Below are 18,387 nucleotides of genomic sequence, written 5' to 3' on the forward strand. Positions count from 1 at the left end.
GCCACGCCCACGTCCCGCGGCTCCGTTCGCTTCTGCTGAGCTGACTGACGTCACGTGAACCGCTCGTGTCCGTTCCAGCTGAGAGAGCGAGGATGGTCGGACGTGGCCGTGGCGCGGCCCGAACACCAACTCAATCCCGTGCGCCCGTGACTGGATCCACCGGATGCAAAGAAAGTAGAGACAGAGAAGGAACTCGACCCTCCTCCACCCGTCAGCTCACTAGAGAAACGCCAACACAACTTGTCATCTGAGCAGCGCGGCCGCAGCTCTCGTCGCCGCGTCTTTCTTCCACCGTGCAGATTAGTTTGTTTTCACCGATTTTCTTTTTTCTTTTCTTTTTTTGCTTTTACGCACGATTTCATCGACACCCACTCACGCCAGACTGCAACATCGGGATTTACTACTTTTTCGTCCATTTGCCACCCGTGCGTTTTTGTCGTTGCATGGACAATATTTCCACTTAGATGGTCGGACTGTCCACCCCCCACTGACTTCCCGGGAAGACTCACTCGCTGAACTCTTTTAACGGCAATGGAATACTTTGATGAGAATATTTCTGCTACGAAACAAGCGTCTTTGAACTTCTGAGGTAAATAACTGGTTCACATTTTTTTGACTACTTAATTTTGTGAACATTATATGAGAATTTGATAACTCATTGCCAAGACGTGCACGTCTTTGATGAACTTCCACCTCTTCCCCTCCTCTGCAGGCACAGACCTTCAGCATTCCTGTCCTATTAGTAGGTGCACAGTCCACTTGGCCTCAGCCCTTCTAAGTACCCCAGGTCTCTCTGTGACCCTGTCTGGCCCATGATGTCCAGACAGCTCTCTCAGCTTCCCAACCCGGACCTCCCTGCAGGTGCAAGCCCACAGTTTGGAGGTTGCACTCAGCCTGCAGGCTCAATCACAGGGGCAAACCTCAACTCCATAGGGGGGCTGAAGTCCCTCCTTCAGCACCCTGTGAAGGGTGACCAGCGTTTGAAAAGTCCCTGCGATGTCAAAGGTGAGGTTGATCATGTGCACCACTTTACACAGGCAATGTCAAGGCATGTGAAAATAACAATCATGACCTCTGTTGCACCACGTGTCCCAGAGAGATACACATTTTATTATTTATTTATGCCACCTCTAATTATACAGCATTGAATGTTTTGCTTAAGACCATTTGAACTCCAGTATCCTGCTACATTGAAGATAGTCAACGGTTTATGAGCTTTCAAATGTCATTATAGGCCCTTGCTTATATTGCTGTGTCATCAGGAATTACTACGTAAGCTTGCATGCTACTTGGAGATCACCGTCTTAAAAAGTGTATGAAGCCCAGGTGGAACATCTGGAGGACAGTGAACATGGAGTTTTAACATCATTCTTTTGTGTATGGCAGACAAAGACAGATCCCTCGACCTAGACGAGGACACCTTGGGAGTGTGCTCCTTACGGAATGGGAGTGGAATTGGAAACAACAACAATGGCTGTGGAGGAAATGGAAATTCCAACCAGTTTTTGCTGCCTATGTTGTGGGATCGAAGCCTACCTGCTGATGGTGGGCTCTTCCAGCTTCAGTACATGGACTTGGAGGAGTTTCTGACTGAAAATGGAATGGGCAGCATGCACAACAACAACAGCTCCAGTTCGGCCCAAATCCCCTCACAAAGCTCCCAGTCGGCGGTACCCAACCAGAGCTCCCAGTGCCTACCGTCTTCATCGCCATCGGGGGCTTCTCCAACACCATCCTCTTCCTCGTCCTCTCCATCTCTCATCGGTCTGGAACTCGCTCAGCCTCATAACCTGACAGGAGGCAACGACTGTCTGCATGGTGAGTTCATCAGCAAGAGCCATTTTGTTTTCTGAGCTGGATGATGAAGTGTTTGCATAGTTTGGTTCTCAACAAACCGACAAACACACAGCCCAATCAAGACTAAAGCAGAAAAATAACAAATGCCAAGTGAGAATGAAAAGGTATCTTGAACTATAATGCTTTAGTTGTAATGTATTTCTCTCAGCATTCATAGGGTCTGGTGAATCAGCAGCACCAGAGTGTAAAGGCCTTGGTGATGAAGCATTTTTGTCATGTGGATTTAAGCTGAAGGCAGCAGGCACTGTCACATGGCTCTACATGCAGCTCAACAGAGCAGTAGGAGCTCAGAAATGGCTGCAGAGCAATGACAGAAATTTCCTCCAGGGCTAAAATCTGGTTCCTTTACCTCTTGTAAAGCCTTCACTGGCATGTAGTGGAACACTTTGAAGACACATTACAAATACAAGTATATACATAAAAATATTTGTCTTCAAAGCAGAGTAAACTTGCTTATGTAGGGACATAGTTGAGCAACTTACAACAAACAAGAATAGGGTGATTCCTAATAGGACTGATGAGCAAAACAGGACAGGGTGACAGCGAGAGAGAGGGGTGTTGTTGAGTGTTGTGGCGTGTCTTTAAATCTCTCCTCACTTCACACGCCACGGCCATGTGCACGAGTAAGTACACGTGCAACAGAAGAGGCTAGTGAAGTGAGAGGGACTGGAGGCTGGCCCAGCTGACAGTGAGGCGGAGCTGTGCTCAGTCAGGACCAATAGAATACCCGAGAGATGTTTCCACTGCCTCCTCTGGACTTCAGAGTGAATATTTGAGCCACAATGAATGACACATAGAGGGCACTTATCTCTAACATTACATGTTTTGGGGAGAGAAGCAGAATACCTGAGCACTTGATTCTCAGGGGAACATCATTTCTGCATTAATATTGAATCAATACTCCCTGTTTATTATTCAATATCTCAGAAAGTTGGTTATTCTGCGGGTGCTGAACTCATAAATAACTTGTGAATTCCACATGGTCTATACAAATGAATTACCCTGGACCTCACAGAGCTCAGAAGTGACCCAGCTTTATCCCTGGGTAAATTTTGTGTTTAAAATCTGCTGTGTTTCCCACTCAATATCCTGTGAGTACAGACATGCAGACGTTGTGTTCAAACCATGGTGGACTTCATCTTGGAGTTATCTAGAGAAATGTTTTTAGCCGATTTCCCCTGTGGAATGTGGAAGTTGTTGATAATGCGGCATCATGTCACATCATGTACTGTAGATGGCAATGCAGATCAGCTCCGCTTTTCTTCATGCCACCGTACTAGCTGTTGCTTCCAGAGCCTGTGATTTGTTGTCAGTTCAGGTTTAGGAGTGAATGAACTTTACACGACTTTCTTCTCTTTCACCTTGTTATATATTGTACCTGGCTGCAGAGTGGGGGTGTAATTGTGGCTTTTATTTAGATTTGTGTAATGCGACTTGTGGTGGTTGTTTATGGAAGTTTGGTCCAGAGGGTTCATTGCACCTTTCAATGGGTGAGTGGAGGGGCGGAGGTGTTTCCCTATGCTGGCCTCACTTAAAGAAACTGGTTTCCAGGGGAGGGGTGGAAGGTTACATAACGCTTCCAGATGTACACTTTTGCTTTATTGGAATTTAGTTACGTTTTTCTCAAAGTGGTGGTTGACTCCAATGATTGAATCTTCTTTCATATTCAACTTGTTGAGCTGCCTGTTGACACATTCCTGATACATTACAATTAACATACATTACATTGCACATTTGAATTTATCATTCTCCCTGTCAGCGTTGGCTGCATTACTCATGGAGAGGAGATCGCATGTAAATCCATAACCAAGTGAGAATAACACTTCATGCCCGCAAACACTAAAATATATTTTTTCATTTAATTATTAAATCATTGCAGATTAGATGCTGACTGTGTTGATAAAGACTCAGAAATAGTCGATTGTTCTTCTTAGAGCCTCTATTTAGTGTAGAGAAAAAGCTGGTTAACATTTAAGCTCTTTGCTTCCACCTAGTGGCCGTCATTGTAAACCGCTTTCCGAATCTTAAAATATATGGTCGTTAATTTAAAAAAAATAGTTATTTGTAAAACAGCACAGTAACCCTGGCCCCTCTGTTTTATTTCCAGGGAGTCAGACGAGTATGAACGACTCCTGTGAGTCACCATCTTCCTCCTCGTCTTCTTCCTCTTGTCCACCTTTGCTGACACCCACCAGCAGCGGGCCCGATGTCTGTATGTTTGACATGGACCCTGCAGACATAGCTCTGTCCAGCGACTCTGGGCAGCACAGCTATGACCCCAGGAGGTCTACATTCAGTGAAGAAGAGCTGAAGCCACAGCCCATGATCAAGAAGGCACGCAAGATTCTGGTACCTGACAACATGAAGGTGAGCAAACGCAGGGTTACACCACACCATGAACTGCTTGCCATGGTGTATATTTATCGTGCTTTCAATAAATCACATTTGATATTACATTATGTTCTTGGCTTTGCTGGATCATAATGAATCCAGTGTTCCAGTATATATATTGTAAGCAAGACATGGTTGGAAGTCGAGTCTTTCGACTCATGTTGTACCCTCAATGCATGGGTTTTGGACTGTAAAACAACATTTTAGTCAAGTTTTTCATTAGAAAACTTGTTTTTAAAATCAACTTGCCATTGCCTTTGTTCCAGTTGTTCAAAATATGATTTAAAAAAATAAAATGATATGTATATGTTTGGTAGAAGTGAAGTCTTTTACCAAACCATGTCAACTGCGAGAATGATTGAAGCACAGAAAAGCAAAAGAAAAGCTGTTAATTCTACCCTACATGGTACACACTGTAAAACTAATTGGCAATTTCCAACTATTAAAAATGAAGCTGAATACTTGCCATGTCTGATTTAGACATCAATAGCTCTCAACATCCCACACTCGGCCATGGCCAAAATGCCCACATGGTTCTAACTGTTGGAACACGATCCTTACTCAACTTGTCATTCATGGTTTATATTCACATGTTTCTGAAGAATGCATGATTTAAAATGTCATTATTTTTACTGCCTCTGCGTAGGACGAGAAGTACTGGACCAGGAGATATAAAAACAATGAAGCAGCGAAGCGCTCCAGAGATGCTCGCCGCCTCAAGGAGAACCAGATCTCTGTCCGCGCTGCTTACCTGGAGAGAGAGAACGCCGCCCTGCGTCAGGAAGTGGCTGAGATGAGGAAAGAGCTCGGGCGTTGTCGTAACATCCTTAGTAAATATGAAAACCGCCTCGCCGACCAGTGATGCAAGTCCAGAAGGAGTAAGCTGGATAAAAGACTTTTTGACGGACAGATTATGACAATGAGGAGGATGATCATGAATGTATCAGAAGGAGGAGGAGGAGGTTTGTGTCGCAGCTCAGGTGTCTTGTTTTGTTGAGGTCTGTGCTCTTAAAAGCAATGGATGGAGAACATAATTTAATAGATGAAAGATGTGACTTTTAAGAGTTTTGTTATTGGAGAATTGTATATTTTTATAATGCGATAAATTAGAGGGAGAGCAAATTTGAGAATAATTTTGTATATTTTCTATATGACGGGGAAATGCCATGGTTATATCTTTTTTGTTATCGCGGCATCATAGAGAGACATAGATGGGTATTTTTCCGCTTGATTCTAACAATCGAGATGCAGCTGCATGAGCAAGGATGAAACAGTTGTAATATAGGGAGCTGATTTATCTTACAGTTGTGGATTTATATCTTTGTGTTGTTTTTTTTTCTCCTGAAGCACTTATTTTCTTTAGTCCTGGGAATGGGCATGCAAGAAGAGAGTTGGAGTAACACCAGGCTTGTACTCTGCATCCTTTTATTGTTAAGTTTATCCCCATCTCCCTATGATATGTTGTATTTTGGACATTTCTATGAGATTGTTATATATTTCTTATGTCCATGCTTTTGCCTTTTTCTCTATATCCTCTGCCACCAAACTGAAATTGACTCAGTTGATTGAATTGTGCTGGAAGCTTTCTGAAAATCGTCACGGTGACTCTTCTTCCCCTTATCTCTCCTCATCCTTTCAATACTAATGCTGTTTCTCGTTCTTGGCTTCTGTCTCCTGTTTCACGTGCACCAGTCTCATCTTGAAGTCAGTGTTGTCACGCATCTAACCTCCCAGTCAAATCACACTTCTAATGTTCTTTATAAGCACATTTGATTAGAGGGAAATATTCTGTATATTTGATGGGCTATTTTTGTCAATGGCATATTCCAGAGGAGAGGTGCGATTTCCTCGCTGAGCGGAATGTTGTTAATTTCTCAGATTTCTGGGAGAAATAAAAGCCAAAATTTTCTTGTATTGATTCTCAGCTTGTTGCTATTTAGTGTATTTTTCCAATAATTCTTTCTTACTCTTCATACTTTTTCTGTATCTATGAACTCTTATGTAGCCACGACTTGTACACAGGGGCATGGTTCACTGTAGTGATGACAGGGGAGTGTGATTTTCAAATCTCACCACATCGAGGAGTCACCGTTACCGCTCATGTTTTTGATTCCGATGATCCCTATTATGTCAATGAATGGTTCTTCTTCCTTTTGGATGAGCTGTGGAACCTTGAAATATCATCCGCCATCTGTGTTTCCCACGAGGACTTTTCAAATGGAAAGAAATCCATCACTCTGGTATTCCTGACTTGGACATTTCTGCATTGCTTCTTTCTCCCGTGGACACAACTTTGACTCTTTTATTTCTATTGGATCCCAGCCCAGATCGGTGGTGAAGCCCACTTGCTTCACCATTGACGATGGCGTCTGCTCCCAGCTCCGTCGGAACAACGCGCAACATCATCCTTTATTTCAGCCTCTCTCACCTTTGTCAGTGGTTGTTTGCTCTCCCGACAGGATTTAGTCTCGAATATCCTCACAGATGTGATTGATTCATCTTGTAGTGTCTCTAATTAAACTACAGCTGCCCTGCAATGTCACCAGTGTCCATGGTGCACAGCCCAACAAGTGCTGGTTATATGGATGTAGTTGATATTTTCCCAAAACACCAATAAAAGATTGTTCTCATTCACTGTTATCTGGTCTTACTTTCCATCAAAAAGAACTCAATCGGGAGCCTAAGTCACGCCCATTTACTTCCGCCTCACGGGACGTAAGTTGACAAAGAGTCAATGCAGAGATAAAAGTTATTGATCTAGCTTGAAATATGTCAAAGATCTCACATATGATGTCTGTGAACTTGAAAGGTACATTTATAATGGCCAGAAATTTACTTAATAATAACTAACAATGTTCAGAGAATCAAGATTCTGGTTGAATTTCTCTTAAATCCCAAGCCCATACAGCACTCAGGCTCGATTGCTGGTGTATAACATCCATGCTATTACTACAAACATCCAATAATAACGTCATTGATAGCCAACCTTCAAGCATTGAAGGTTCAAATTATCTCACAGATTAGCCAGATATATAGTTCAACATAACATAACCCCCATGCAAGGATTTAAAAAAGTTGTTTTTCTGCATATTTTTTTGCAGATGTACTGACTTGTACCATACTGTATTGTCCTGTACGCTTTTTTGATGATGTTTGCTTGTGGATGCAGATTTCTATTCTACTGCTTCTATTTGTTCTCATTTCCAGTAAGCAAGGGTAACCTGGTCAGTCCAGTTCGAAAGGTCGGGAGATAGCAGACACAGCTAAAATGCAACTTTTCAGGCAAGTTAGAGCAGTGCACACCTTCTTAACCTCCCTGATCAGGGTCATCTCCTGACCATTTGGAGCCTGACACAGTGATTCACCTTTTAGCTGCCTGTAGAAACAACCTCCCTGTTGCACTGAAACATGTGAAACCCCCCCAGCTATGTCCATATTGCAGGCCTCTTGGTCTCCTCTCATTAGTTTGGCTCTCCTTAGATTTCTGCCTGAAAAACAAATCCACGATTGCCATGTAGCTTATTCCTTCTATTTACTGAATGAGGCAAAATGAGCTGAGAAAAAAAAACATTATTAATGAAACAAGCAAAAATAAATAAAGAATACAAGGGAAATGTTTTAGTAAACCAGAAAGTAGAAGTATACATTTAAATACATAATATATATGTCATTAAATGCTGATAGTTCCTTTTTGTATGAAGGGTTTCAATATAGAAACATAAGTGTTGTTGGACACACATGGGGGTACACAGATTTCCTCCTTGATACGAGTTGTGTACATTACTTACAAAGGGTTTCAGACCTTTAATCCTCATCAACCCAAACCCAACAATGTCCTTCTTTGTGTTTATGCTTCCTCTTCAGAGCTAAATCAAATTGAAAACAGAGGATGCCTTCCAACTCCTCATCTCACCTTCTTTTTCAGTGGATGTATTTGCTAGACTCAAAACATTAATGGGCAATCCATTTGAAGACAGCATTTGTTTTAGGATCAGGTGTGTTTATTAATCTATCAATGGAAAGCTTTTCAGCAAAAGTGTTCTATATCACCTTACAAGCATTTTCTTCATTTGAAACTGTGTGATATTGGGTTATAATTTGACAATTATTAACTAAAGATTAAACAAAGTGGTGACACTCCATTTGGTTCTGAGGTCCATCCCTGCGCAAGGTCATCCACCCTCGGTCACTGGACAAGTTTTGGCCGAACATAAAACTTTGATGGTCCCCTGCCGTCTAATTCAAATGAAGGCGTTATTGTGCATCTCACACCTCCACCGGATTGCAGTGGTGTAAAAAGTCAATGGTGGACTTCAAACATGACTCACACTGAATAAAATTCCTGAGTTGATTGTGCTTACGTTTTGTTTACTCGTGTTTGTTTGGCCGTGTGCAGACGTAGCCGCCTACTCTCCAGCATCCTTGTTAACTGCTGTATCAACAGAAATGGGTGAAAGGTTCTCCAAACTGGAATTTTTCTCTTTTCCCAACGCAAACCAGATGTGTGCTCCTGGGCTGTACCCTGCCTTTGTGTCTCTCACTCCTTCCCCTTCTTTACCTCCCCCCACCCTCACCCTTTGTTCCTCTTCCTTTAAAATGCTGCGGCTGCACGGCCCTCCCTTATATCGTCTAAAGGCCGGCTGAGAAGATGCACGGTGCACTGCTGCTTCTGTCCCTGTGGGCTCTGACTGGCGCTGTGGCCCCCCAACCTGCCGGTAAGACCCTCTCCATCATCCAGCTAGTGCACTGAGCAGCAATGCTGATTGGTAACTTCATTATTCTGAGCTGCTATTCAATCGTGAATTTTCAATGAATGATGCCGGCGCAGATATGGAGATAGCCCTTCCTGTTTGGAACCCAAACAGTTGTGAAGGGGCCTCTTTAAGAGCTGGGGCCTTGGTGTACAGTAGCTTTGCCACAGTGTTATTATGTCTTACTATTGAAAACATTCAACATTAGCTACATTTTCATTGTTCATCTGACATTTTTAGGAATGACGAATTAGGAAATACATTACACATCTGCCATTGCCCAGCTGGTGTAGTTTGTACTTGCCATTTATTGATCTTTAAAAGAGTCAATGACATAAAGAAATTGGGCATGGTGTGACAAAATATTCAAAGTATTGCAGTCCTGCTCTTTGCGTGTCCACTTCTCACCAGTGTTTGTCTATTCCCATCATATATTTGTCACCAGAAGCTATAGCACTGGCCCTCAGGCTGATGTTTCATGCCGTGCTAATCCTCACGGTACAGCACGTGTGTGTTTGGGGTGAAAAAGTGGTCACATGTGTGAATACAGTAGCACACATGTTCTTATTCTGAGAAATGAAGAATGGGGAGCCCACCCGACTCCCCACCCAAGTGCTCTGTGGGTGTAGATGTTGGCATGGATTGCGAGGTGGGCGCGAGCCAAATCACAACAGGAATGTAGAATGAGTTAAAATTTAACAGCTTTGGTGGACAACGTTTAACAGACCACCCACACCTTGATGACTCTCCACATGGAGAAAAACATTTGCGTGTTATTGTGGCCCTGAATGCTTGTAGCTTCCCACAGGCCATTAACAAAGTCCAGGTAAACAGCAGGTCATTAGGATGTGTGTGTGTGTGTGTGTGTGTGTGTGTGTGTGTGTGTGTGTGTGTGTGGTGCTACAACAGGGTCCTGTCCAGAGAGACTGCTAGGAGACGAGAGAAGGAGAAGCTGCCCACGTCCCTGCAGGACAGACAGAGATTGTGGCAATAAGCGTCAGTGTCTGTGCGACGGTCAGTGTGGTCTCAGCTGTGTGGCTCCAGGTAAGTACACATGTGGACTCCCCGCAAGAGTCACTGTGGGGTCACTTGTGTTTGTGTGTGTGTGTAAGCAGCTGTGTCAACAAACACATTTGAGGAGAACAGTTCAGACGAAAGTCTAGTCCTTGAGCAGAAGTCTCTTAACTGTCCCTGTGTGACCCAGAGGTCAATTTCATATCAACACTACATGCAATCTTGCTCTAGTTTCTATAAGTTTATAGTTTATTATAGTATACTTTTTTTACTTACAGAAGCCATTTTATACATTTGTTTTGATAACAATTCGCTTTCATTGTTTTTGTAAATAATTTTGGATAATAATAATAATCATCATCATTCGTTTCATCAGTATTATTATTATTATAAGGTCTCATTTATAATTCACATTAGTCCACTCATAAGACACCATATTGCATTTACCAGGCTTTATAGAGGATGTGATGTTTGTGTTTATCAATCATGACTAGTGACAAGGGTTTGTTAAATATTGAAAAGTGTAAAACTTGAGAAATTACCTTTATTTGTATTAACATTATACAGTGTGCTTAGGTTAAGAGTTTGGTTTTTGTGTCCCATGCGTGAATGGAGTTTGATGCCTGACTGTTATTGTGCTCTTTAATTTAAAGTTTGGAATAGTTAGTCATTCCATGACAATATACATTTTTTCTATAGTTCGTTTCCTCTTAATTTTTCATACTTGTTTCTCTCTGTGTTCCCCCTTCACTTTTGGTTATGTGACTTTAAATGAGTTAATATTTAAGATAAAAAATATTTACTGTAGTTTTTAATCATTTAAATCTATGAAATGACATTTAGTTTTACAATTATTTGTTTGTATTTTAATCATGATGAAAAGGTGAAGGACACCCTGGGAGGAAGTCTATATTAGGGCTCATAAAGACATTCAATCCAGTCAAGTACCACATCCGTCCTCCTTTATTAACACCTCATATTTTTGAGAATCCTTCTCTAAATCTCTCTCCTTGCTGCCCTCCCCCCCACAGGTCGTACTTGTCCTTGGCCTCTGCCCTCCAGTGACAACGCTGTGGCTCGTCTCCTCTCTCCCACTCACTCCTTCTCGGCTCTGCTCGAAGTGCGTTGCAAACCAGGCTTCATGCTTCCCAACGGGCTGGACACCACTATTCGCCGTTGTCAGGGTGACCGTCAGTGGAGTGGCGACAAGCCCGTCTGCACAGGTCAGTGCCGGACTCCAGAAGACCATTACCTGTTCAGATCATGTGACCAAGCACCACTGACAAACAGACGTAGGACTTAATCCTCAATGTTGTACCAGGGTGAGTTGAGGAGCGATTACTGTATTCAAATATAAAGCCGTTATGTCATGGTGCTGACAAAGATGAACTTTCCACTGTTACCATGGCAACCAGGGACGTGCTGCGTGAATGGTCATCTGATGGTGTCAAACTGCTTTGATCTGAGCGTGTTTGTGTTTTAACATTCATAATATTGTCCCTTCTGAGGCAACATAAACACAGAAGTACTGTAGACTTTGAAGAATAAAAGAATAATTATTCCAAATTACCAAATTAAGCATGAACTCACATGGGAAAAAAAAACTTTTCTATTTTTTGAATCAACATTTATTTCAGTGGTGGGACATGACATAAAAAAGTAATGACACTTGAATGAATCTGTACACAAAATTAAGCACATTATTATTATTTGGGTTTCACTCTCCTTCATCGTGGATGTTTTGGTTGTGACACCACATTGTATATGAACTGGTATGTGGTGTCACAACCAAAACAAACTGTAATACATCCATCAAAATGAAGTCCCAACTCTAGTTCATTTCGATCACATTCTGTTGTCATTATTTACTTTGTTGTTGGAGAGCGAATGAAGATTAAAAGAACAAAACCGGTGGCAACATGTTTCTCAAAAGACAACATGGTAACACTGCACTTTAAGTATTACCTATCATACAGTATTAGTCCATCAACAAGACATCATCATTTCTCAGGTTTCATTGAACATGTTATGAATGTTCAGAATAATTCATGGTAGCAGTAACCCCCCTAACTCTTTTTGTCATACGTGGTTATGAATATTCATAACATCATCTATAAAGCCTTATGAATGCATAAATGAATGTACCAATAATGCATGACAGATGAGACCTTAATATAAGGTGTAACTGAACACAAGCCTGATGTACTGTAATACTTCTGACTGACGCGAGAGGTGGTGGACACCCTTGCTTCTGGACAGACATCCACTCCAACTCACAATAAAGTCACTTCTGCATGTCTTTGGGAGGAAACAGGATTCCCAGAAAAGCCTCAAGCTGGAATAGATCCAGCAACTGTGAGTTCAAAATGAGAACTTCCTCCCTTGCGCTGTACACATTGCCTATGTTTAACATCAAGGATGTCAAATGCAAATCCACTAGATTTGTACATGCATTATTTGGGTTCTACACATTTTTTAAATATACTTCTAACAAGCTTTACCTGTTTCAACAGACAAGTTATCACCACCTTAAAAATGAAGGAGCCAAATGCAAATAAAGAGCTGTGTATACATAAATGACGAATGAATACAATCACAAATACATCATTTTCCAACAAGCCCAAACCTACATCCTTTTCATCTTGTCGTAAAAAAAAAAAAAAGCCTCTTAAACAAATCCCACACATTCATTGAATCATGCACAAGTTACATGTATGTTGTTACAGAATATCAGGCCAAATATTGAAAATGCTGGAGCATCCTCACTCTCTTTGTCACACATTACCTGTATTTGCTTCCATGATTCTTCTCCTCGGTGAAGCCTGATCTCACAGGTGCTAGGATTTAATGTCCGGATGACGTCTCTATTTCAGAAATTAGAACAACAGGAACATGGAACCTCCGTGCCTCATCGGGACATGTTTGTTTCCTCGCTCCTCTCTTCCCACCTAGAACACAACATCATCCTCATGTTCTTTCTGACTTCCTTTAGCTGGCATCATAAGAAATCCTTGTGCCAAAGGTTGTGTTTCATACATGACACAGTTTGCATCACCTCTTATGAGTCCTTGAACATGCCGGGTGCAGGCATCAGCCCGTTTTACTGCTCTAATTCTCGCACGGCATCCTCTCCTGCTGAGAGAGGGTAGGTGGGCTGAGTGTTTTGGATTGTGTTTTTCTTGTGTGCAAAGCCCCTTTATGGTTGTGGAAAGGCAGTGGGCGGCACACCTCTGTCAAAGAGGCGCTGAGCCGTGTGCACTTGCTTCGAGGGACCGGGGATGCTTGTGTGTGAGTTTGAGCCTCCGAGTGGAAGACATGGCATTAGCAATAGTGAATTAGCTCTCAAGTGCATGTGTTTAAAATGTCTGGGGTTGAATTGTTTGGAGGCTTGTATGTATAGAGGCTACTATGTTCGCATAGGTGCGTTCATCTGAAACAGGTTTTTCTGTGTTAGTTGTGTACATAGGGGATACTTGTGTCACAGTCTCCACATGCTGGTGTGTGTGCGTGGGCGACACATCACAGCCAGGAGAGTCAGAGTACTCTGTTGCTCATGCAGCTCCAGGCCTTTCTGTTCCCTGCTCTCTTCTCCTTTGCTCTCCTCACCCCCTTCTCCTCACATCTTTTTCTCCTTTCACCATCTTCTATCTCAGCCTCTGATGAGGTTCTCTCTTTACAATGGGAACCAAGGATGAGCCTCCTGCCGGGGGATGTTTCGTTTGCGGTGGATCGTCTTTTATGTCATAAAGAAACGTGGCTGGACTTTGATTCTTCTTTTATTGCTCTGATTGAATAAAATCTTTTTTATTCATTTTTAATAGATGCTGGATAACAAACAGCTGCTTCACTGCTCCGCCTTGTGTGGGTCGCACTGGCAGAGGAGCAGTATATCAAAACAGAATTCAGCTCTCGGCTCTCATCCGCAGCCAAACAGTCGCGTAACTCTCCCATTGGCCCCTTTACATTTTTATATTAATGTTCCTCTTCTCAGATACCTAAGTCAGCCCTTAGGCAGGATCCGTCTCTCCCTTTAAAGTCATTCTTGGCTCTCCAAACCTCTGCTTTTTACAGCTCAGGTCACTGCGGCCCGTCTCCAAGCACCACTCTCAGTATTTATATTTCTATGGAGTGTGAAGAGCTCAAACTTTCCCTCACCGGCACTGCGAGGCGTTACACAACCACACAATATAGATTTGGAGGGTTCACCTTCCTCTCCAGCTTTGGAGTGTTATTCAAGATACACTTTTATAACTCGAATAAAATGATGTGCCTTTCATTCTCCCTGCACAGTGTGTCATCATTAAATATGCGTATTAGAGTGACAAAGACATGACGTTTTACTTAGTAGTTGCTTATTAGTTATTTGCTGTCACAATGGTACTAGCAAAGTTTATAGTTACTTAGAGTGCTTATATTTGTTAGAAAATAAACAAGTGGCTGCAATATCAGCTTATGGTTAGCTTATTAAGTACTGTAGTAATTTGAATTTAATACATTGTAAATAACGACTCACTGTCATAGGAATTGTTAAATTAAGTAATGTTTGTAATATTATAGTGCAGATAACAGTAAAGGGCTTCATAGAAAAAGGAATAAAAATGGTACCGTGAGCACAACTACCTGTAGTTGTATTACTTTAAGTAGTGAAAGTGATGTAGAAACAATAATGGAATCAGTGGAGAAACACCCTTGCTGTTGTAGTAGAAGCGGCAGAAGTATTGGTATTAGTATGTAGTTGTAAAAGTAGCTGTTAACCCAACTGTCAAGTACTTAAAGCTGAAAACATCACAAAAGATGAGGCCGATGTTGTATTCGATGTTGGCAGTGCTTGTAGTACTTCTGTAATGGAGTTGTGGTATTACCATTATATCTAGTGGAAGTATCGAGTTATTAAGTAATAACAAATAGAGTTGTTTGATTTACTTCAACTGCTGATGTTATCTTTGTTATCTCATCTTATCCTGACCAGAGGAACTGTTTGAAATAGTAAAAGCAGAAACGAGACTTGTTGCTTGGCATTAGTAGTGGACAAAATATTCAAGCAGATTATTTTAATGCTTCTGTCGAAGTTACTAGCAGGAGGACCAGTTGTGAAAAGGTAGAATTTGTGTGACAGTACCGTGTACCTTCCCTCCCTGTCAGTGAGCCACACTCATGGAGCTCGTCTTTTCCCTCTGATTTTCAGAAACTCAGCCGTCGGAGCCTTCTTTGGTCAGCAGCTGCCCTCTACCTGAGGAAGTGATGGACACCTTCATCATTCAGGGCGACGCTGCCGTTGGAACCTCCATCCGCTACAGCTGCCTGTCAGGGTGAGCGCGTGGGCTCTGCATACTGAAACCTGAAAAGGTAGACAGTGATGGAGGAAGTGAGAGAAGAAGTGTGAAGCCGATGGAGAGAAAAGCTTGAATAGGTGTTGGGAAGCGAGGGAGGATGAGCGATGAATGGCAGGAATTCATGTTGATCTCCTTGCTGACAGTCTCTCCATTGAGCTAACTAGGTCATTACAGACTAATCTTCCATTGACTCATGCTGAGTCACGCGCTGGGCTAGATGAGTGGATTAATCATCTACAATTTAGATGGAGAGGCCTGGAGCCGAAAAAGAGTCTTATTTACACCTTATTTCCCATTTTTAAAAAAGCCCTTTGCATTGATCTAACATGGTCGTGTCGTGACACGTGTGTCTCCTCTGTGCTGCAGGGCCGGCATCGTGGGCAGCAGTGAAAATTTCTGTCAAGATAATGCAACCTGGCAGTATCCTCACCCCATCTGTGAAAGTAAGTCAGCAGTGTCTTCTATTTGCCTGTCCTGAAGACTGGTAGAAGAACAACTAGATGAATGTAAAGTGGCGTTTGAATTATTATAGCAGTGTGTTGTGCAATATTTGTCTTCATATGGGTTAATGATTAAAATAAATAAATGGAAATAACGTCTGTATGGTGTTTTACTGCCATCTAGTGTGCAAAAGCGGAACGACTATTAGAATTACCATAGTGACGGCGGTGTTTTGGCTGACTAGGACCAGTATTCGGGTAAAGGTTGACTGATCGTCTGCTTCTTTTAGAGGTATACTGCCAGCCTCCTCGGGAGGTGGAGCAGGGCTACGTGGTGGCGGTCCAGAAGACTGAATATGAAGTGGGCTTCGACATCCATTATCTCTGCAAAAAGAACTTCCTGCTGGATGGACCACAGAAGGTCACCTGCCTGCCCAATGGCAGCTGGAGCGCATCACCTCCCCACTGCAGAGGTGAGGGCAACCATGGAATCTTTACATGACTACTTACATACACCTTCCACCGTTCATCCAGCTTGAAGCCATTTCGAACTCAAGGGCTGTGTAACTGATTCAGTACTCACACAAGCATTTACTCTGGAAATAGAAATGGATCTGTATTATAAAGAGGAAGAAGCTCAACCTGATATAAAGAGTTTTGTTTTCCACCCCGCAGCTCGATGCCTCATTCCTGCAGAGAGAAGCCGCGTGCTGATTGGAGGACAGAAGCGCTGGCCGTTCGACATTACAGACGCCATGGTACATCATGGCGAGACTGTCACATTCTTCTGCAAGCATCCTCGTAAACAGTGCGGCTACACCTCAACCCAGGTCTGCCTCGATGGAAAGCTGCAGAGTCCGGCCTGCTACCTTGGTAAACCTTTGGACTTTGGGCCACTTGTTGGCTGCTGAAATATTCACGTTTATACATCATTTTTCCCCTCAGAACCCACGTGGCTGCAGTACAAACTCTTCCCTCACCGGCTGGTCTCAGAGATTGATGCATGTGAGTCGGGTGATGAGGAGTGATGACTTCCGCCGTCCGACCTCCACCCACACAGCCCTCTGCCACAACATGAACACATCCTGACGAAGACCAGCACGCTCGCTGCACTGGCAGGCGAAGCTGTCTGACGGGATGAGCCTTTGGCATTTTTACCATAGCCAAAGTTTTGAATAGCACCTGTATATGTATGTCTCGCTGAGTCAATGACAACTGTTTCCATTGCCCGCATGTCTCAGGGCTGAAGGTTGCAGTGACGACAATGCAACACTATAATTTCCATGATTTAGCATCTGGTTCTATGGCAGCACTTGCTGCTCTTCTAAAGTAACAGCGTATTGTTATCACTGGTACCATCAGATAAGCTACTGTAGCTTCAATTGTCTCCACTCTTGATGCTCTCACATGTTTATATCAGCTCCAGCACCAGAATTGCAGAGATACAGCAGCTTGACCCATGTCCTCCCACGACTCATTTAACTTTTAGTCCTTGACTGACCTTTTTTGGATTCAAAGAACACACCTGGACTTTGGTTTGGCTCTTTAAATCATGTATCCTTACTCAGTTGGAAGCTCTGAGTCCCAGTCCAGGTGTATTGTAGTCAAAGTGTGACATACAGCCATAAAGATAGTATGTGTACAGCCTCAGCTTATATTCATGTTGATGTGTCAGACTATGACAACTGACAAGGAGATGGACTGTGGAGCAATTTCTGGTGTGTAAGGCCATCAACTTTGTTTGCTAACATTAGCAATACGTGTTATAAGTGCATTTAAACACACATGATTCCGCTTTAAAGCGTTTTTGTTTCAACAGTGTGATCAACTCAGGGTCCCTCCCACGGCTAAACCAGAGGTGTCCAGGCATTCTTATTCATACTTGAACACAAACTTAAGTGGATAAATATACCGATCACCCATCCCAAGAGGCATCGACATTAAAGATGGTGCTGCACGTCCTAATCATCTGGATAAAGATGATAGCTTCTGTTTTTGTTAAATGATTCTTTTTTAGGGAGTCATGTCACATCAGGTCACATGATTCCTTATTGCATTTATTTCACAGTCATTTCCTGTTGCAATACAACAATGGAACCAAAGGAAGCAGACATCTTATTGATACCCTTGGGAAAGGTTACCTGGAGTCACCCAATGGGCAGCAGGAAGTTGTCCATTGGTGTGGTGGGAATGTGGTTGTCCATCAGTGCGTGGTCTGTGCTGACCCGTTCCAGTGTGACCCATGTGTAACTGGGATAGATTCCTGAATAACCGGTCAAGTCACCCAACCTTCAGCCTCCAGACGGCCAACAATATCTTCTATTTTTACTGAGTGACTTGCCTCTTCTTTCTTTCTTTCACCTGCCCAGACGCATCAAGCGTGAAGTCTAGTAAGTTTGAGTGGTTTGAAATAAAATGTCCAAACACATGCTATGGCTGACTCCAGTTCATCCCCCACTGTCTGCCTCCTTCCTCGCCCTGTCTCACCGATTGTTCCTCAGGCTGCAGGTTCAACTCCACCATAGGCTGAACATTGCTCCTGGTGGGACCCGGTAGGCTGCGACGCCATAGCAACTCCCCCTGACCCCTCCCCCCCCTCCC

General features: G+C 42.9%; 2 protein-coding genes across 2 annotated transcripts; both read left to right on the forward strand.

Moving 5' to 3' along the window:
* Positions 1-79: 79 nt before the first annotated feature.
* dbpb (D site albumin promoter binding protein b) lies at positions 80-6,869 on the forward strand. Its single transcript, XM_053887570.1, has 5 exons — positions 80-589; positions 713-1,005; positions 1,387-1,818; positions 3,965-4,224; positions 4,895-6,869. The coding sequence occupies exons 2-5, from the start codon at positions 813-815 to the stop codon at positions 5,108-5,110; spliced, it is 1,101 nt and encodes a 366-aa protein (XP_053743545.1). The 5' UTR covers positions 80-589; positions 713-812; the 3' UTR covers positions 5,111-6,869.
* Positions 6,870-8,640: 1,771 nt separating this feature from the next.
* On the forward strand, positions 8,641-18,205 carry ntd5 (ntl-dependent gene 5). The gene is made up of 8 exons (XM_053888239.1): positions 8,641-8,963; positions 9,909-10,043; positions 11,045-11,236; positions 15,199-15,322; positions 15,713-15,789; positions 16,077-16,259; positions 16,462-16,659; positions 16,732-18,205. The coding sequence occupies exons 1-8, from the start codon at positions 8,897-8,899 to the stop codon at positions 16,812-16,814; spliced, it is 1,059 nt and encodes a 352-aa protein (XP_053744214.1). The 5' UTR covers positions 8,641-8,896; the 3' UTR covers positions 16,815-18,205.
* Positions 18,206-18,387: the final 182 nt, after the last annotated feature.

The sequence above is a fragment of the Synchiropus splendidus genome, chromosome 15 (assembly GCF_027744825.2).
Source record: "Synchiropus splendidus isolate RoL2022-P1 chromosome 15, RoL_Sspl_1.0, whole genome shotgun sequence".
NCBI lineage: Eukaryota > Metazoa > Chordata > Actinopteri > Syngnathiformes > Callionymidae > Synchiropus > Synchiropus splendidus.

Excerpts from the sequence above, each read along its gene's own strand:
- ntd5 (XM_053888239.1), top strand. The coding sequence starts at position 8,897 with ATGCACGGTGCACTGCTGCTTCTGTCCCTGTGGGCTCTGACTGGCGCT. Across the intron at positions 10,044-11,044 it reads TCTCAGCTGTGTGGCTCCAG|GTCGTACTTGTCCTTGGCCT; the intron begins GTAAGTACACAT and ends TCCCCCCCACAG. Across the intron at positions 16,260-16,461 it reads ATCACCTCCCCACTGCAGAG|CTCGATGCCTCATTCCTGCA; the intron begins GTGAGGGCAACC and ends TCCACCCCGCAG.
- dbpb (XM_053887570.1), top strand. The coding sequence starts at position 813 with ATGATGTCCAGACAGCTCTCTCAGCTTCCCAACCCGGACCTCCCTGCA. Across the intron at positions 1,819-3,964 it reads AGGCAACGACTGTCTGCATG|GGAGTCAGACGAGTATGAAC; the intron begins GTGAGTTCATCA and ends TTTTATTTCCAG. Across the intron at positions 4,225-4,894 it reads TGGTACCTGACAACATGAAG|GACGAGAAGTACTGGACCAG; the intron begins GTGAGCAAACGC and ends GCCTCTGCGTAG.